Here is a 21,131-nt window from a genome sequence, read left to right on the forward strand (position 1 = left end):
GACTTTGTTGTCTTATTCCTGATCTTAGAGGAAAAGCTCTCCATTTTCCATGATTGAGTATGATGTTAGCTGTGGTTTTGTCATATTTGGACTGTATTATGTTGAGATATATTCCCCCTAAACCCTTTGTTGAGGGTTTTTATCAGGAATGGATGTTTTACTTCATCAAATGTTTTTTCTGCGTCTGTTGAGATGATTTCATGGTTCTATGGTTTCATGGTCCCTGAGTTGAATACCACTTGATCATGGTGAATGGTCTTTTCAATTCAGTTTGCTAATATTTTGTTGAGGAGTTGTGCATCTATGTTCATCAGGAATGTTGGTCTGTAATATTCTTTATTCTTTTTCTTGTGTCTTTGTAATGTCTATCTGGTTTTGGTATCATAGTAATACTAGCCTCATAGAATGAATTTAGAAGTTTTCCTCCCTTTCCAATCTTTTGGAGTAATTTGAGAGGATAGATATTAACTCTTCTTTATATATTTGGTAGAATTCACCTGTGAAGACGTCTGGTCCTGGACTTCTGTTAATTGGGAGATTTTTTGGTTCCCAATTTGGTTTTGTTAGTAGCAATTCATCTGGTCAGATTTCCTCTTTTTTCTGTCTTGGAAGATTTTACGTTTGTAATAATTACCATTTTTTTCTAGATTTTTCAGTTTATTGGTGTATAATTTTTCATAGTAAAATCATAATTCTTTGTATTTCCCTCATTTTTGTTTTAATTTTTCCTTAATTTCTTTATTCTTTTTATTTCTGTTTAATTTTTTTTTCTTTTTAACATTTATTCATTTTTGAGAGAAAGAGAGACAGAGCGTGAGTGTAGAAGAAACAGAAAGAAAGGGAGACACAGAATCTGAAGCAGGCTCCAGGCTCTGACCTGTCAGTACAGAGCCCAACGCAAGGCTAGAACTCACGAACTGTGAGACCATTATTAGAATTGAAGTTGGATGCTAAACCTACTGAGCCACCCCAGTTTTTCTTTAATTTCTAATTTTGCTTGGGCCTTCTCTTTTTTTCTTAAGGAGTCCGGCTATAGGTTAATGGGTTTTGTTGATCTTTTTCAAAGAACCAGCTCTTAGTTTAGTCTTTTCTATTGTGGTTTGGTTTTTTGGGTTTTGTTTTGTTTTTGTGGGTTGTTTGTTTGTTTGTTTGCTTTCTATTTCAGTTTTCTCTCTCACCTTTATTCATTATGTCATTACTTCTAACTCTGGGCTTTGTTCCTTTTTAAGCTTTTTTAAAGTTTATTTTATTTATTTGGAGAGAGAGAGAGAGACGGAGAGAGAGAGAGAGAGACAGCACTATTGGGGGAGAGGCAGTGAAAGGGGGAAAGAGAGAGATTCACAAGCAGGCTCTGCACTGTGAGCATGGAGCCTGATTAGGGTGTCAAACTCATAAACCATGAGATTATAACCTGAGCTGCAATCAAGAGTCAGACACTTAACTGACTGAGCCACCCAGATGCCCCGTTCTTTTTAATTTTTTTAATTGTAGGTTTAAATAATTTATGTGCATTTTCTCATTTCTTGATATACACCTGTATTACTATAAATTTAACTCTTAGAACTATTTTTGCTATACCCCAAAGATTTTGAAGCATTGTGTTCCCATTTTCATTTGTCTGTACATCGTTTTTTAATTTGTTCTTTGTAGCCTCCATGTGTATGTGGGTTGTTTTGTTGTTGTTGTTGTTGTTGTATTTTGGTGTTGTGTGTGTGTGTTTCTTTTCTTTTTTTTTTTTTAGTTTTATTCTTGTGGTTGATTACTAGTTCCAAACTATTTTGGTTAGAGAAGATACTTGATATGATTCAATCTTATTACATTCACTGTGGCTTGTTTTATGGTCTAACATGTGATTTCTCCTGGAGAATGATCCATGTGCACTTGAAAAGAATGTGTATTCTGTTTTTGGACATAATGTTCCTATATATGTGTTAAATCCATTTGATCCAATGTGTGGTTTGAAGCCACTGTTTTCTTACTGATTTTCTGTCTTAATGATTTACCCATGGATGTAAATGGGATGGCTGCTAAAATTCCCTACTATTATTACTCTCAGTTTCTCTTTTTGTCTGTTAATATTTGTTTTATATATTTATGTGCTACTATGATGGGTGCATAGATATTTACAATTGTTATGTTGGCTTGATCCTTTCTTCATTATTTAGTGCCCCTCTTTTTCTCTTCTTACATAAAGCCTATTTTGTCTGACATAAATTTGGCTAGGTTTTTTTTTTTTCATTTCATTTGCATGGAATATCTTTTCCCATACCTTGACTTTTAGTCTGTATATGTCTTTAGATCTGAAGTTAGTTTCTTGTAGGTACCATACAGATTATAGATGGCTCTGGGTTCGGGAGTAAGGGGTTTATCCCTCCAGTCATCCAGTGTCTTTTGATTGGACCATTTAGTCCACTTACATGGAATTACTTATAGGTACATACTATTATCATTTTGTTAATTGTTTTCTGATTAGTTAGTTCCTTCTTGATTTCTTTTGGTTGATGACTTTCCTGTAGTGTTATGCTTTTCTGTCTTTCTTTTCTGGTGTATCTGTTAAAAGTGCTTCATTTGTGGTTGCCATGTGAGGTTCTTCTATAACATTCTATGTTTATGGTAGTCTATATTAAGTTGATTATCAGTTAAGTTCAAACACATTCTCAAAGCACTACATGTTTACTCCTCCCCTTATATATATATGATATAATGAGATATATATATATATATATATATAATGATATAATGTCTTATCTTCTTGTTTTGTGTGTCCTGGCACTAATTTTTGTAGATATGATTTATTTTACTACTTTTGTTTTTTAACCTTCACACTAGCTTTATAAGTGAGTGATCTACTTCCTTTACTATATGTTTGGATTTGCCAGTGGAATTCTCCTTCTATCATTTTCTTCTAGTTTTTGGCCTTCTTCTTTGAAAGATGTCCCTTTAACAATTCTTATACGGCTGTTTAGTGGTGACAAACTCTTAACTTTGTCTGCAAAACTCTTTATGTATCCTTCCATTCTGAATGATTCCTTTGCCATTTATTCTTATTTATTCTTGGTTGTAGATTTTCTTTTTCTTTTTCCCAGCATTTTGAATATATCATGTTACTGCTTACTGGCCTACAAAGTTTCTGCTGAAAGATCCGCTGATAGCCTTATGGGGTTTCCCTGGTATGGAACTAGTTGCCTTTCTCTCCTGCTTTTCAGGTTGTCTCATGTTTAATTTTTGACGTGTGAATTCTAGCGTGTCTTGGCGTGGACCTTCTTGGGTTCGTCTGATTTGGGCCTCCTGAGCTCTGTGAACCTGGATTTCTTTTTCCCCAGGTTAGGGAACTTTTCAACTATTATTTCTTCAAAGAAATTTTCTGTCTCCTCTCTCTCTCTTCTTCTCGAACACTAGATTGTGAGTGATAGTATGCTGGATGTTGTCTCAGAGGTCCTAACCTATTCTCCATATTTTTGGTACTTTTTTTCTTGTTTCTGTTTAGCTTGACTTCCACCAACCTGTCTTCCAGGTTGTTCACCCATTCTACATCCTCTGTTCTGCTGTTGATTTACATTAGTGTATTTTTTATTTCATGATTGTATTCTTTAGTTCTCACTGGTTCTTTTTTTATATTTTCTATCTCTTTGAAGTTTTCACTGAATTCCTCCACTCTTCTCTCAAGTACAGTAGGTATCTTTATCACCCTTACTTTGAACTCTTCATCGGGTGGATTTCTCATCTCTGTTTCATTTTGTTCTTCTTCTGTGGTTTTGTCACTCTTTCTTTTGGAACATATTTCTTTGTCTCCTCATTTTGTCTCTCTGTTTTTGTTTCTTTGTATTATGTCGGTCACTTATGTGTCCCAGTCTCGATGGTAGTGGCCTTACGTAGAAAGCATCCTGTGTGGCTCGGAAGCACCATCCCTTTGTCACCAGATCGGATACTCCGGGAGTATCTGTCGTGTGGGTTGCATGTGCCCACCTGCTAGGACTTGGCAGTTGTGCCAAAGAGGAGGGCCAGCCTCCTGCCCTCTGGCCGCAGTGTGTGGCTCTGACTACTCCAGGCACCCTGGTGGCAGGGTCACCTCTAGCATAGCTGTTGAGGGGTCCGTATGCACTGCGGGAGGAGCGATGTTGGGTGGGGCTGGGTCCCTCTCCCCGCCACGTCTGGAGGAAGTCGCCTTCAGAGGGCTCTGGTCCTGGCCCGGGTTGGCACCAGGTGTGGCAGGGCAGCAGGGTCTTGGGGGGATGCTGAGACTGCCCACCTGGGTCTAGCGGGTGGCAGCAACTTGAGAGGTGTCCCTGCGAGGGCTGGTCTGCCGGGGAGAGCCGGGCTGAGGCAAGCAGAGCCACCAAGGTATACGGAAGTGTCACAGCTGCTTTCTGCTAGCATTGGGCCAGCCTGGCTGATGGGGAGCAGGTAAAATGGCCCCCGTGAGTGCTTCCGTTCCCGGAGAAAGTTCCCACCGATTCATGACCCTCCAACACGTGCCCTACAATTACTCATTAAATCTCCTGGACATACACGCCACACACTTCTCCAGCCTCCACTTCTGCGCTGGGTCTCGGCTCACAGTGTATGCTGGCCCTTTAAGAATGGAGTCTTTCTTTCCCACCACCTCTGGCTCTCCCAGAATTAAGCCCCACTGATTTTCAAAGCCAGACGTTTTGGGGTCTCATCTTTCCAGTATAGACACCTGGGGGGTGGTGCCTGATACGGGCTTGATCCCCTTGCTGTCCAAGAGGAGCTCTATGCCCACGGCCTCCCACCTGCCTGTGGCCACAACGCCAGGGTTTGCTTCCTGCTCTTCTCCACGTGGCTTTTTCTATGTATCTTGAGTCTCGGACGAGCACGTCTGCTGGTCTTTACTTTCAGAGTAGTGTTTTATGTAGTTATGGCCTTGGTGCCTCCATGGGAGAGAGGTGACTTCTCTCCCCAGATGAGTTAAAAAAAAAAAAAATACAACTCTTGGTGGGGAAGAGAGAAAGTAGGCAAAGGATTTCAGTAGGCAGCTTACATGAAGATCAAGAAGATATGGCGAATAAACGTAAAGTACTCGTTTCCACTGGTAATCAGGAAATGAAATTAAATCTAATATATTGGCAAAATTCATAAATGTCAACAGACCAAGTATTGGCAAGGGTGTGGCACAGTATAAATCTTAAGCAGGATAAGTTAACCATAGGTGATTAGCATGATTTTGGGGAAACAGTTTGACAATATTACGAAAAATTGAGAATGACCATACACTTCACCTTAGCAACTTTATTGCGTGCGGTCAGATTTATGCAGATGTGGTTAAGGAGATAGGTACCATCATGTTTACTGGAGTGTTTACTAGTAAACAGTTAGCAGCGACTTAGATGTTCATCAGCAAAGGAATGAATCATTTGCTGAATGTTGACACAGCAGATACTCTGCAGCTGTTAAAAGTGAAAGAACGAAATGAATGCACCTAGACCAGGGATGAACAAAAAGAGCAGGCTCCAAATTCTGTATAACATACAGGTTGCAAACCTGAGGAACTACCATTTATTTCTTATGGCTACATGTATATTTAACAATGATGTAGAGCTAAATTCCAGATAATGATGAGGTCATGTAAGGGCAAAGAAGAACAGGAAAGGCAAAGTATGTAGACAGGATTTCAACCATGTCTATTACAGTTTACGTGCTTAGAAATATGGGACAACCATGGCAGTATGTTAATGTCCAATAACACCGAGTCATAGGAACATGCACATTTAAAAATGTTTTTCTGTGTGTTTGAAATATTTTATTAAAGATTTTTTTAACATTTATTTTTGAGAAAAGGAGAGAGAGAGAGAGAGAAAGAGAGAATCCCAAGCAGACTCCATGCTGTGAGCACATAGCCTGATGTGGGGCTCAGACTCACAAACGTTGAGATCATGACCTGAGCCAAAATCAAGAGTCGGCCACGTAACTGACTGGGCCACCCAGACACCCTGAATACTTTTATTTTTAAAAGGGGAGCATTCTGGCAAGTAAATCCATATCTCTTCAGCAATGCGGAAGAGATCCTCTTTCTCCATATCCTTGCCAACATCTGTTGCTTCCTGAGTTGTTAATGTTAGCCACTCTGACGGGTGTGAGGTGGTATCTCATTGTGGGTTTCATTTGTATTTCCCTGATGATGAGTGACATTGAGCATCTTTTCATGTGTCTGTTGGCCATCTGGATGTCTCCTTTGGAGAAGTGTCTATTCATGTCTCGTGCCCATTTCTTCACTGGATTGTTTTTCAGGTGTTGATTTTGATAAGTTCTTTATAGATTTTCGATACTAACCTGTATCCAGTATGTCATTTGCAAATATCTTCTCCCATTCCGTCGGTTGCCTTTTAGTTTTGCTGATTGTTTCCTTGGCAGGGCAGAAGTCTTTTATTTTGATGAGGTTCCAGTAGTTCATTTTTGCTTTTATTTGCCTTGCCTCTGAGACGTGTAGAGTAAGAAGTTGCTGTGGCTGAGGTCAAAGAGGTTGCTGCCTGTGTTCTCCTATAGGGTTTTGATGGTTTACTCTCTCACATTGAGGTCTTTCATCCATTTTGAGTTTATTTTTGTGTGTGGTGTAAGAAAGTGGTCCAGGTTCAATATTCTACATGTTGCTGTCCAGTTTTCTCAACCCCATTTGCTGAAGAGACTGTCTTTTTTCCATTGGATATTCTTTCCTGCTTTGTTGAAGATTAGTTGACATATAGTTGTGGGTCCATTTCTGGATTCTCTATTCTGTTCCATTGGCCTCTGTGTCTGTTCTTGTTAAGCTTGATGAATTCTGGATTTTAATATTAGGAATCCACTTGCCCAGAGACTTATTAGATCCTCCATGCTGTCTTTTTCAGTAATAAGGGAAATATTTGGGGCCTGTCTTCTTTCACTCCTTTCTTTAAAGAATAACTGCATTTGGAGCAAGGGTAGCATTTGTTGATATCATTCCAATCCCTAATATGTTTACATTATTTCATTCTAGGGAATGGGGAGGTCTTTGAATTTCACAGATGGACAGGGTAATCTGAGCGGGTGTGGAGAGAAAAGGAAAGATTTCGAAGGTGCTGATTGCAGGTGGCGGGCGTGGGCAGTTTGATGGCATGTTGGAGGGTTGGGGGAGTTAAGGACGTCTGTCGGAGGCCCATGAGGAGCCGCAGGCTAGGGAGGGGTAGGCTCCGGAGAGGCCTGTTTCTCAGCAGCCCTTCCTGGTGAGGAGAGAAACAGCAAGAGTTTCTATCCCCGTATACTCCTCTTAAATAGCCAGCTTGTGGCACCGTCAGTGGGAAGTGTGTTGACAAATTTCTAGGCAGACTAATGGAGCTTGAAACTTGATGGGATTTTTAGAAGAGGCCTTACCTCTTACCTAGGCGGAGGTCTTACCTGGAGAGGTTCTAGCACTGAAATTAGCGGGTACTCTCAATTTTAATTAACATTTTTTCAAGGCCAACATGCTTTACCAGCTCTTAAAGTAGCCTGCACATCATCACGTCAATGCTGTTGGAGAATATTAAAGTTAGGCGTTCCGTAATTCTGTCGTTACTCCAGCTCTCGCGCAAGCAAACACGTCGTTCATCTTTCTGTGGAACGGCAACCGTGCTGTAAAATTAGCTGTTCAAAACTGTTGGTCAAGGCGTCTGCTAGTGTCTCCCCACACCTCCACCACTCCCTAAAATACACACTCCACCAGCGCAAAGTGTTGTCATGACTCTAAATTCTAGAGCACTTTCATTTAACATGTTGAAACATGTTTAATGGTATTTGACACTAGCCATTAGGGCAGGTTGAGCACTCATTTAACATGTTGAAACTCTGTCACACTCGTAAGATTGTTTTGTATTTTCTGAGACTGTAGGTGTGGCTCTGAATACAAAATACTGATTTTAGATTTGATGCCTTTAAAAAACTCAGGGTAGATTCACAGTGCAGAAACTAAAAGAATGAATACTTTTGAGGAAGAAATATGGAACGAATATTACCAAAATAAGTAATTTCTAGTTTCATAATTTCCTAAATGTACACAAAGGTTAATTTAGAGAAAAAGATCACCTTTTTTTTTTTAAGATTACTTACTTTGAGAGAGAAACAGAGAGAGAGAGTGCTTGCACACAAGCTGGGGACAAGCAGAGAATCCCAAGCAGGCTCCACACCATCAGCACAGATCCTGACACAGGGCTTGGTCCCACGAACTGGGAGATCATGACTGGAGCCAAAATCGAGAGTCAGATGCTTATTAACTGGCTGAGCCACCCAGGTGTCCCTAACTCTTTTTTATTCTCTCAGCTCTGCATGGCATGTCTAAAGTGTTTTTCATTCAACTTTCTGACTTTCGTTCTGTTCTTTTAAAAATGACGTCAGAGGGGTACCCGGGTGGCTCAGTCGGTTAAATGTCCGACTTCGGCTCAGGTCACGATCTCGCGGTCCGTGAGTTTGAGCCCCGCGTCGGGCTCTGGGCTGATGGCTCAGAGCCTGGTGCCTGCTTCCGATTCTGTGTCTCCCTCTCTCTCTGCCCCTCCCCCGTTCATGCTCTGTCTCTCTCTGTCTCAAAAATAAATAAAACGTTAAAAAAAATTTTTTTAAATGACATCAGAATTCCAAGCAGGGAGCACATAATCTCCTTTAATTATGCTTTTATTTCACCCTCTTGGAGAAAGAGTAACTTTTTGGCATTTTCCGTTATATTTCTATTAATCTAATGCCCACATACCTGCAGTTGTAACTAATGACATTTGTATTTTTTTCTAAACGATCTGCTCAATAAATAAATAATAAAGTATCCACTAAAATCGAGAATTCAGTCTACAGCGAGATCACTGTGAACGCCGGTCTGGGTCTTCCCGTTTCTGTTTTCAGATTTAATACCCTCATCTCTGTTTTCATAATACTTGGCATCCGTGGTCGTTAGAATGCGGTGACCTGACGTTTCCGGCTGTGATCTCACAGCTTGTTGTTTCCCCGCAGATGGGCGGCTTGCTGCTGGAAGGCTGCAGCTTTGACGGGAGCCGGCTCGCTGAGAACCAGCACGACTCTCCCAGCGTGTCGCCCGTCCTCCCTTGCTGTGTGGGCTGGATCCCCCAGGTAAGGCGCCTCTGCCTTCGTGATGGCGTAGTCTTGTCTGTGTATTGTCTCTTTACTTTCTGACCTCACCTGCACTGCAACGGATTTCTAGTCAAGATATTGTGCCGTTTATCATTTTTACAATGTACAGGACATTTTCAAATCTTTATTTTGTTACAGAAAGAATGGCAATATAGTTTTTAATTTCTAAATCACGTATATCCTGGTAAGAAACAGCCTTTAGTGATCATGTGGATTGCCACGTGTTGTTCGTGTGTGGTCACAGTTAGCCATGCGGTGGCTAACAGTGTCGGCAGGTTCGTACACATCTGGTTTCGGTCACACGGGGTCACCATGCTGGGCGTAGGCACGTGAAGAAAGCAGTCCTTTTTTGTAAATTGAAGTACAGTTGACACACCATGTCACATTAGTGTCAGGGGTGCAGCACAGGGGTTCAGCAGGTCTGTGCTGTGTCCCCCACGAGTGTAGCTGCCATCTGTCCCCACACAGCATAGAACACCATCGACTGTACTCCCTGTGTTGTACCCTTTGTCCCCATGACTGATTCATCCCAGAGCTGGAAGCCTGTACCTCCCACAACGCTCCACCCATTCTGTCCGTCCCCCATACCCTCTGGCCACCACTGGATTGTCTTCTGTGTTTACGGGTCTGCTTCCGTGTTGTTTATTGGTTTGTTTGATTTGTTTCTTAGATTCCACATAGAGATGGAGTCCTATGGTATTTGTCTTTCTCTGACTTACTTCACTTAGAGTAACACTCTCTCGGTTTATCCATACTGTCACAAATAGCCAGATCTCATTCTTTTTCAGGACTGAGTTATCTGTTCTCTGTGTGTGTCTGCACATACACACTCTCCATTCATACACTCTGCTGCGTCCACTCGTGTCATCTCTCAGGAGACACCGAGGTTGTATCCTCATCTTGGCTATTATAAATTATGCCACAATAAATAGAGGGGTATGTTTATCTTTTCAAATGAGTATTTTTGTTTTTCTTGGGTAAATATGCAGTAGTGGAATTACTGAATAGGTATGGTATTTGTACTTTGAGGTTTTTAAGTAACCTCCATACATTCTCCACGGTGGCTGCCATCTGAATTCCCACCAGCTGAGCACAAAGGATCCTTTTTGTGCACATTCTCAGCAATGCTTGCTATCCCTGGTCTTTTGACACTAGCCATTAGGGCAGGTGTAAGCTGGTAGGTCCCTGTGCTTCTTTGATGTTAGTGATGTTGAGCATCTTTTCATCTGTATGTTTTCTTGGAAAAATGTCTACTCAAGTCCTCGGCCTAGTTTGTAATCAGAGCATTTGTTTTTGGCAGGGGAGTTGACCTGTGTAAGTTCTTTACATATTTTGGGTATTAATCCTTTATCAGATATGTAATTGCAAATACCTTCTTTCATTCAGTAGCTTGCCTTTTCGTTTTGTTGATGGTTTCCTTGCTGTGTTAAAGCATTTAATTTTGGTGTAGTTCCAATACTTCATTTTTGCTTTTGGTTCCCTCGCCTGAGGAGACATACCTAGAAAAAGGTTATGGCCCATAACACTGAGCTTACTACCTGTGTTTGCTTCTAGGAGCTATACGGTATCAGGTTCACATTTAAGTCATTGATCCATTTTAAGTTTATTTTTGTGTGTGGTGTAAGGAAGTGGTCCAGTTTCATTCTTCAGCAGGTAATGGTCAGTTTTCCGAGCACCCTTTATTGCCTCAATTATTGTTTTTTAATTGTGTATTCTTTTTAATGGGTTGACCATATGAGCTTGGGTTTGTTTCTGGGCTTTCTTTTCTATTATCTGTGTGTCTCCTTTTATGCAAGTTCCATACTGTTCTGATCACCACAGCTTCATAGGTTATCTTGGAATCTGGGAATGTGACTCCCCCAACTTGGTTCTTCTTTCTCAAGATGGCTTGGGCTATTTAGGGTCTTTTATGGGTCCATACAGATTTAAGGATTCTTTGTTCTAGTTCTCTGAGAAATGCTGTGGGTACTTTGATAGGGATTGCATTGAATCTACAGATTGCTTTGAATGGTGTGGACATTTTAGCAACATTAATTTTTCCGCTTCTCGATCTGGATATGTTAACACTGGTTTGTGTTGTCTTGCATTTATTTCATCAGAATTCTGTACTTTTAGGTTACTGGTATTTCACCTCCTGGGTTAAGTGTTTTCTTGGTGCTTTTTTCGTGTTGGTGCAACTATAAATGGAATGGTTTCCTTAGTTTCTCTGCTCTTTTGTTAAGAGTGCATAGAAACGCAACAGGCTTGTGTATATTGATTTTGTATCTTGCAGCTTCACTGAATTCATTTATTTTAATGGTATTCTGTGGAGTCTTTAGGGTTTTCTACATGCAGCATCATGTCATCTGCCAACACTGACAGTTTTAGTTCTTTACCCCTTTGGATGCCATTTCTTTCTGTTGTCTGTTATGTCTCGGACTTCCAGTGTGACTTTGAATACTTGTGGTGGGAGTGGACTTCTTGTCTGGTCCTTGATCGTCAAGGAAAAGTCCTGTTTTTCACTACCGAGTATGGTTAGCTCTACGCTTGTCCTTCACGGCCTTTATTATGTTGAGGTATGTTCCCTCTAAACCTTTTCTGCCGAGGGTTTTTATCATGAGTGGATTTGAAACTTTTTTGCTTTTTCGGCACAATTGAGATGATAATGTCATTTTTATCCTTAACTTTGTTAATGTGGTCTATGACACTGAATGATCTGCAGGTCATCGAACCAGCCTTATGTCCGTAGAATAAATTCCACTCGATTATGGTGAATGATCCTCATAATTTATTGTTGAATGTCCTTTGCTGATATTTTATTGAGGATTGTTGCTCTATATTCTTCGGGCTTATTGGTCTGTATTTCCTTTTTTTTTTTTTTTTGGTAGTGTTTTTGTCTGATTTTGATGTCAGAATAAGGGTTTTGTACAATGAATTTGGAAGTTTTCCTTCCTCTTTGATTGTTTGGGATAGTTTAGGGAGTGTAGATATTAAGTCTTACCTAAATGTTGGGTAGATGGGGCGCCTGGGTGGCTCAGTCGGTTGAGCGTCTGACTTCAGCTCAGGTCATGATCTCACAGTCCATGAGGTCAAGCTCTGTGCTGACAGCTCAGAGCCTGGAGCCTACTTCGGATTCTGTGTCTCCCTCTCTTTGAACCTCCCCTGCTTGTGCTCTCTCTCTCTTAAAAGTAAGCATAAAAAAATTTAAATGCTTGGTTGAATTTATTTGTGAAGCCATCTGACCCTACACTTTTGTTTGTTGGGAGTTCGGGATTACTGATTAAATTTGATTATTAGTATTCAGTCTGTTCAGATTTTCTATTTTTTTCTCGATTCATTCTTGGAAGATTTTATGTTTCTAGGAGTGTCTCCGTTTCTTCTAGATTGTCCAGTTTGGTGGCATGAAATCTCTCATAGTAGTGCCATATCATCCTGTGTGTTTCTGAGGTGCCACGTGTTACGTGGGTCTCACTTTGGACTTTGTGTATTTGGGTCTTCTCTGTCTTCTCTGGGTGAATTTGGTGAAGGGCATGGCAGTCTTGTTTATGTTTTCAAAGAACCAACTCTTGCTTTCACTGCTCTTTTCCATGTTTTTTACTATTTATTTCATATATTTCTGCTCTCATCTTTTTTTCCTTCTACTAATTTAGGGTTTTGTTGTGTTGTTTTTAACAGTTCTTCAGATGTAAGGTTAGATTATTTGAGGTTTTTCTGGTTTCTTGAGGCAGGCTTGCATCAATATACATTTCCCTCTTTTACAGCTGCTTTGGTTGTGTGCCAGTGTTTTTGGACTGTTGTTTTTTCATTTTCCTTTGTCACCATGACTTTTTTATTCCTTTTAGATTTTATATATATATATAATTATATTATATTGCATGTATATTATATATTACATATATGTAATATTCCTTTTATATTTTATTTATTTATTTATTTATTTATTTATTTATTTATTTATTTTTGAGAGCATGAGCAGCGGGAGGGGTGGGGGGAAGCACACAGAATCCGAAGCAGGCTTTAGGCTCTGAGTTGTCAGCACAGAGCCGGACGCGGGGCTCGAACCCATGAACCATGAACTCGTGACCTGAGCTAAAGTTGGACATTTAACCAACTGAGCCCCCAGGCACCCCCATTCCTGTCAGATTTCTGCATTGACCTGTTGGTTGTTTAGTAGCATGTGGTTTAGCTTCCGTTTTTTTTTTTTTCCATATTTTTTTCAAATTTTTTCTTATAATTTCTAGTTTCATATCTTTGTGGTCAGAAAAGAAGCTTGATATGATTTCACTCTTCTTTACTCTATTTAGACTTGTTTTGTTGACTAACAGGTGATCTCTTATAGGGAAAACTCCATGTCCACTTGAAAAGAATGTGCATTCTGTGGTTTTTGTGTGGAGTGTTCTGAATATATCTGGTCTAATGTGTAATACAAGGAAATGGTTTTCTTATTTGTTTTTTGCCTGGATGATTTCTTTGTTGAGGAAGACAGTGTGTTAAATTTCCCTACTATTATTGTATTATATCTGTTAATATTTGCTTTGTGTTTAGATGTACAAATGTTGAGTGCCTAGATATTCACACTTGTTATATGCTTTTGTTAGATTGATCCTGTTATCATTCTACAGTGCCCTTCCTTGCCTGGTTACAATCTTTTAATTTCTGTTTTGTCTAACATACATATTGCTACCTCAAGGTTTTTTTTTTTTATTCCATTCTCATGAATTATCTTTTTTCCATGTCTTCATTTTCTGTCTCTGTATGTCTTAGGGTCTAAAGTGAGTCCCCCACAGGCAGCAGATGGATGGGTCTTGTTTTGTTATGCATTCATTCACCCCATGTCTGTTGATGGAGCATTTAGGCTATTTCCATATAAAGTAATTGTTGATGAGAATTATTGGCATTTTGTTCATCATTTTCTGGTTGTTTTTGTAGTTCTTCCTTGTTTCTTTCATCATCTCTTGCCCTATTTCCTAGTGATAGATGACTGTCCATAGTGTTCCACTTGCCTTTCCCTTTATTTTTCATGTATCTGTTGTACATTTTTGTTTTGTAGTTATCATGAGGTTTATATATAGGATGCTAAGAATATAGCAGTGTGTTGCTGGTCACAAAGTTTGAATACTTTCTAAAAGAACTTCATTTTTACTATCTCTTTGATTTTGTAAGTCCCTTAACACTAATTTTTAAAATAATTGATTTTCCTATTTTTAACCTTTATACTGGCTTTTTAAGTGCTTGCTCTCCTACCATTACTGTATGTTTGCTGGTACGGATAAAATTTTTTTCCATTCTTCATTTTTGTCTGATTATGGCCCTTCGTTTTCCCCTTAAAGAAGTTCGTTTTCACATTTAAGGCCTGTTCAGTAGTGATCGACTCCTTTTAGGTTTTTCTGGTAAACTCTTTCTCTCTCCTTCAGTCTGAATGGTAAACTTGAAGGGGAGGTATTCCTCTAGTGTTTTTACCTTTTGTCACTTAGACTGTATCGTGCACCTCCCATGTGGCCTGCAGATTTCTGTTGAAAAGCCAGCTGATAGCCTTATGGGGTTTCCCTGTCTGTAACGAGTTGCTGCTCTTGTGCTCCTTTAAAAATTCCTTCTTTATATCTAATAGTCAATATTTTAATTGTTGTGTTTCATGATGTGGACCTCCATGGGTTCATCTTGTTTGGAACTTTCTGGGCTTCCTGAACATGGATGTCTGTTTCCTTTCCCAGGTTAGGGAAATTTCTACCTACTACTCAGATCAGTTTTCTGTTCCTTTCCCTCTCTTCTCCTCTGGGACTCCTGTAATACACGTGTTGTCCAAGAGATCCCTTACTTCATCCTCATTTTGCTGTGCAGCTTGGGTGTTTCCATCACCCTGTCTTCCAAACAGCTGATGCATTATTCTACATCCTCTAATCTTTTGATTCCCTCTGTAGTTTCATTTCAGTTATTGTGTTCTCCCTTTCTGACTGGTTCTTTTTCATATTTTCTCTTTGTTGAAGTTCTCCTGGAGTCCATTTCCTCTCCTCTTTGACCATTGCTTTCACCTCTGTTGGTCACCGTGCTTACCTTCACTCCATGTAGTCCTTCTCTGAGGTTTTCTCTTGTTTTTTCATTCAGAGCATATTCTTCTGTTTCCTCATTTTACTTGACTGCGTGTGTTCTGGCAATTAGGCAGACAGCTATTTCTACTCAGTGTGAACGGTCTATGTGTGCTCATCCCCTGGGTAGACTCTGTGTGACTGGGGCTGGGGCTTCCCTCGTGGAACGGCCACAGCTAATGTGGCCAAAGGCTGGGCCCGTCCCAGCACTGTTCACACGGAGGGCGCCCTGGTAGGACAGCTGGAGTGTCACCGGGCAGTCTGTACCAGTGCATGCCCTGACACATCATCTGGAGCTGAAGCGGTGCAGGCCTGGGGTGTGTCACCGTGGGGCCACAGCTGGGGCTGTAGTGAGTGCTGACAAGGGGTGTCCCAGTGTGTGTCAGACAGGGGCTGGTGTGGGCTGGCATCCCAGGGCTCACTGAGGCACCCGCACCCTGTTCCCGTCTCCTCGAGCAGGGTGGAGGGAAACGAAATCAGTCATGATCACCAGCCTCTCCCTCCCAGAGAGAGTTCCAGAAGCTTTCCCCACCACCCCCAATTCAGCAGACGCCGTCGTAAGGGCTGGATCTTTTATATTCTGGTTGCTCTTTTAAACTGTAGCTTTTTCTCTATGAGCTGGGAGGGGCTAGGGGCCCGGGGCTCACTGGGCAGTGCCCGGCCATGGCACCAGACCTTGGCCTCACTGTGCCGTCAAGGTGGAGGGAAACATAAACCATGGGATTTCCCAGCCCCTCAACCGGCACTGTCTCCGGATCAGCGGGGTTCTAGGCCTGATTTCCTTACAGTTCACTTGTCTATTAATCATGGCTTTTCTGTGCAGGGGCATTTGCTTGCCGTCCCTCAGGACTGTCCCTCCCCTGCAGTTCATCATGTAGGAGGACATGTCCTCTGTTACCTGGTTCCCCCTCCCTTTTCTCTGTGTCCCTGTCCTGCGCAGCCAGCTGCTTCTTCAGGATGAGCCGCTCTGCAGACAGCTGAGGGTCCGGTCCAGGGTGGAGTGGAGTTTATTCAGGACCCTTCCAAAGAAGGAAGAAAATGGTCTTGACAAAGACTTAACAATCCCCACTTTAAAACCCTCAAAGAACTTTTGACAGTAGAACTTGGGAGATATTTGCACTTAAAACACTACATAGTTGTAGATGAAGCATGCAACTTTTACTTAATAAAATTTTAAAATACGAGTACATGCGAGTACACTTTAAAGTTTTAATGCTGCATGTAATGACTAAAAACTATTTCATATACTGCTTACCTCAGGAAAATGTGTTTTCTCGTTGGGTTGTAGTGCATTGAAGTTTCCAATAATTAGAATTCTCTTTATTAAAAAAAAAAAGCATCAGAATATTTAAGAAATGAACCCGTAGTAATAATTATCAGTCATTGCTGAGAGAGCTAACAGAGCACCCTCTGGTCTAAAAGAGCATACGTTTTTGTAAAATACTTACTTTTTCTCCCACATCAGCTTCATTTCCCCTAGGATTTGAGTGATTTATCATATAGAAAGGGAGTGGTTAATATTTATTTCAGTCTATTAATTCTGGTAAGAAATTTATTTCAAAAAGTGGTAAGTTACAGATTACACAGGTATGTGAACAAAACTGAAAGTTATATACAAAAGATTGGAAGTTGCTAAGGGTTTTTATCCATAACATGTAAAGTTGTACATAATCACAGAGATTAATTCAAATGGATCCAGATTAAGTGTGAATTCTCTGGAAGACAAAATTAAATGCCATCTAATCACCTAGATCGAGAAAGTAGAACATGTATAAGCCATAGTGACAGCCAAGCAGAGCATGGAGAAACACTGGGTAGTTGTAAATGCAGAAGAAAATGACCTCGAACAACAGTCACATAATTGGGCACAAACTGAATGCAAATCAAGAACATGGTGTTGTTGGGGACAGTGCCCCTCTGTCGCTGGGCTGGACGGGGACAGTGCGGGTCTGTTGTTGGGCTGTATGAAAAGCAACGTGACTTGGGGCGCCTGGGTGGCGCAGTCGGTTAAGCATCCGACTTCAGCCAGGTCACGATCTCGCTGTCCGTGAGTTCGAGCCCCGCGTCAGGCTCTGGGCTGATGGCTCGGAGCCTGTTTCCGATTCTGTGTCTCCCTCTCTCTCTGCCCCTCCCCCGTTCATGCTCTGTCTCTCTCTGTCCCAAAAATAAATAAAAAACGTTGAAAAAAAAAAACTTTAAAAAAAAAAAAAGAAAAGCAACGTGACATTACAGTAGTGAACATTTATCACCCCATAATATTTTATCATTTCTATCCAATTCTGTTTACCAGATTTTAAAAATCAGGATTGAAATAGAGAGCTAAAAATAATTTAATGAGAAAAATAGCCCATGTACAGAGAGGTAAAACGAATTCAGATATTTAGCCAGTAAAAGAAATGGCTCAAAGATAATATGGATTTTTTACTTTTCTGAAAGGGATTTCCTTCTCAATGGAAGGCTAACCCCCTTTCCCTTCCTTTATGGTGACCTCCTTCCTTCTGTATAAATGTAACCATGGTCTTGTAGAAGGTGAGGCACCCTGCCGCGGGCTTCACCGCACAGTGTTGGCAGCCCCACCTCCCCAGCTGATGAGCCGGGCCGTTTGGGCCAACATACCTGACCTCACTGACCCCAGTTTTCTCATTTGAGATTGCAGACCATGATGCTCCTACAGCACCATGTTGAAGGTTAAATAAGTTCTTGTGCGTCTGAAGCATACCTAGCCCTGTGCCTCACACGTCCTAAGTCTCATTTGTCATGATGCTACTGTGTTGGAAGGTTTTTACGGTAGTGTGATAACAATTACATTCCTGCGTACCGTGTATCATCCTGAACACTGGGCTTCCACAGACAAGCCGGGTTTTTCTGTCAAGTCGGAAACCAACTTGGGTCGAGTTGGTGGGCAAACAGCTCCCATCCAGAGTCTTAAGTACAGTTACAGAGGTTTACGTAAACTGGTAGCTGAGAGAGGCCTCACATGTGTAACAGGTACGCAGATGAAGCAAAGTCACGAAAGGAGGAGACAGCTTCTCTCACGGCCATAGGCACAGTGGGAGTAACGAGAGTTCCAGGAAATACAAGAAGGTGGAGGCGAGGCGTTTCAGATAGAAGGGGCAGCACATGCGAATGCGAATGCAAGCCGGTAGGGTCTGAAGGAAGGTACGGCCTCCTGGGAACTGCAGGTGCATCGTCTGGGATGCACGGGTCCTATCAGAGACGGGAGCAGATGTAGTTAGAAAGGTCGGCCAAGATGGGGTCTAAGTTGGCGGCAGAGGAAGACCCTGAACTCACGTCCTCCAAGACACACCGCGTGTATTCCTCTTATGAAGCACTTCCTACTGACGGAGCCCGCGGGCCGACTGGACATCTCTGCACAGCCACGTTGTACGGGGATCGCACAGACAACGGCGCACAGACCGCGTGGAGAACAGCAAGAGAGACGGGATCAGGGAACCACAGCAGCGAGGGACGGCACCAAGGGACTGCGGGCACAGCCATCCGTCCCGGGGCACAGGACAACAGCAACAAGGATAGCAAAGATCCAGCCCGAGATCCCTGCCCGCGTGCTCAGGGCGGGAGGCCCGGGCAGCGCCACGGCACACCTTGCCGGTCCGCCTTCATAGCACATTTGGGGACGGGTCTGAGCGCTGTGGCCAGCCTGCTTCAGCGTGCTGCAGGTCCCAGCCCACGCCTTTCTCAGGAGTCACGCCCCGGTGGCAGCCCCAGAGATGGCCCCGTCTCTGCACTCGCTGCAGCTCCCCCCACTGCCCCAAGGTGACACAGGTGCATAGTACGTACCCCAGAACGCTTCCCAGGGCTCAAGGGGACTCCTGCCCCACACGGCCCTCTGAGACCTCGTGGGTCATGTCTGCCGAAGCTCCAGAGGCCCCATCCAGGTGCCCCTGCCCCTGCCTTTTGGTTCCAACTGCCCTCCAGGACACCCCCAGTATGAAGCACCATAAAACACCCAGCCCACACCCCAGGTGATGGCATTCACCTGTCAGGGTGTCCCCTGTGGGGAGCCCCTGGGACAGCCCGGCCTGTGCCAGCTTCAGATCCACTTGCCACGTCAGAGTAGCCCTGAGCAGAGCACCCTGCCATCCCAGCTCACTACCAGCACAGTTTTTCTGACCTGGTGGGGTGCCCCTTATCCAGAGCACCCTGGGGCCCCCTGGCCCACCCTCCACTTCGCCATCCACGGCCTCGTCAGGAGGCCCCTGCAGCCACGCTCAGAGTGCCCCAGGGCCCCAGCCCATGGCTCAAGTCAGCAGGCACACAGTCTACACGGGATGACCACCGAAGAACACTGAGGTTCAAGTAGCTGGTGCACCCAGTTTACAGAAACACACAAAGTCCAGCACAGCATGCAGAGTGTTGCTCCAACCCAAAGAACAAGACGTGACCCCAGCGAGAACCGAATGACATTGAGGCAAGCAACACACCTGATACATAATGGAAGATCGCAGGGACAACATCAACAAACCTAGAAAAGGTATTTAAAACCAGTCAGAACTGAAGACTGTGATATCGGAAGGATAAATACACTAGAGTGAATCAACACAGGATGCAGAAGAACGGATTGCTGATCTGGAAGACAGGGCCATGGAAAGCACCCAAGCTGGACAGTAAAAAGCAAAAACAATATTTAAAAATGAGGATAGCGGGGGATCCCTGATTAGCTCAGTTGGTTAAGTGTCTGACTTTGGCTCAGGTCATGGTCTCACAGTTTGTGGGTTTGAGCCCGGTGTTGGGCTCTGTGCTGACAGCTCAGAGCCTGGAGCCTGCTTCGGATTCTGTGTCTCCCTCTCTCTCTCTCTGCCCCTCCCCTTGTGTTCTGTCTCTCAAAAATAAACATTTAAAAAATGAGGATAGGTTAAGGGGTATCTTGGACAACGTCAAACGCACAAACAAACATTAACATTATAGGAATCCCAGAAGCAGAAGAGAGAAAGAGGCAGAAAACTTATTTGAAGAAATTGTAGCTGAAAACTGACCTAACCTGGGGGAGGAAACAGACATCCAGGTTCAAGAAGCATAGAGAGTTCCAAACAAGATGAAACCACACCAGTTGGTCCACACCAATACTCAATTATTAAAATGGCAGAAAGTAGTGTTAAAGAGAAAATTTTAAAAACAGCAACAGATGGGGCGCCTGGGTGGCGCAGTCGGTTAAGCGTCCGACTTCAGCCAGGTCACGATCTCGCGGTCCGTGAGTTCGAGCCCCGCGTCGGGCTCTGGGCTGATGGCTCAGAGCCTGGAGCCTGTTTCCGATTCTGTGTCTCCCTCTCTCTCTTCCCCTCCCCCGTTCATGCTCTGTCTCTCTCTGTCCCAAAAATAAATAAACGTTGAAAAAAAAAAAAAAAAACAGCAACAGAGAAGCAAAGTGTTACATCTCAGGGAAACTCCTTGAGGTTATCAGCTGACTTTTCAGCAAAAACTTTGAGGGCCAGATGACAGTGGCATGATATATTCAAAGTGATGAAAAACCTGTAACAAGGAATACCCAGCAAGTGTATAATTCAAAATTGGGTAAGGATTTCCCAGACAGAAGTTAAACAAGTTCATCACTATATAGCTGGCGTTACAAAAAATGTTAAAGGGACTTCAAGTGGATGAGGAAAGGCTAGAATTAGAAATAAGAAAATTATGACTACAAAGATGTAAAATATGATAACTTACAAATAAAACATGGAGGATGGAGTCAAATAGAAGTTCTTTAAAAATATGTTCAAACTTAAATGACCATAAACTAAATCCAGAGTTGCTAAATACTCATGGCAACCACAAACCCAAAACCTATGATAGATACACACAAATTTAAAGAAGTGAAGCATAATACTACAGAAGAAACCCATCAATCATTAAGAAATAGGGCAAAAGGAAAAGCAGATAATAGAGAACTACAAACAAACTAGTGAACAAAATGACAGTTGAATTCCTATCAATAATTACTTTAAGTGTAAATGGTCCAAATGCTCCAATCAG

At 42.3% G+C, this 21,131-nt stretch overlaps 1 protein-coding gene across 1 annotated transcript in view; it reads left to right on the forward strand.

Annotated features, from left to right (window-relative positions):
- The window catches only part of DYNC2H1 (dynein cytoplasmic 2 heavy chain 1), a 348,687-nt gene that overhangs the window by 311,680 nt on the left and 15,876 nt on the right, over positions 1-21,131 (forward strand). Inside the window, exon 88 of the mRNA XM_047072515.1 lies at positions 8,947-9,063. Coding sequence (XP_046928471.1) covers positions 8,947-9,063 — 117 coding nt within the window. The remainder of the gene's footprint in view (positions 1-8,946; positions 9,064-21,131) is intronic.

The sequence above is a fragment of the Lynx rufus genome, unplaced genomic scaffold (genome assembly GCF_022079265.1).
Source record: "Lynx rufus isolate CCGP_SWC_20201006 ecotype Redwood Valley unplaced genomic scaffold, mLynRuf1.p SCAF_9, whole genome shotgun sequence".
Classification (NCBI taxonomy): domain Eukaryota; kingdom Metazoa; phylum Chordata; class Mammalia; order Carnivora; family Felidae; genus Lynx; species Lynx rufus.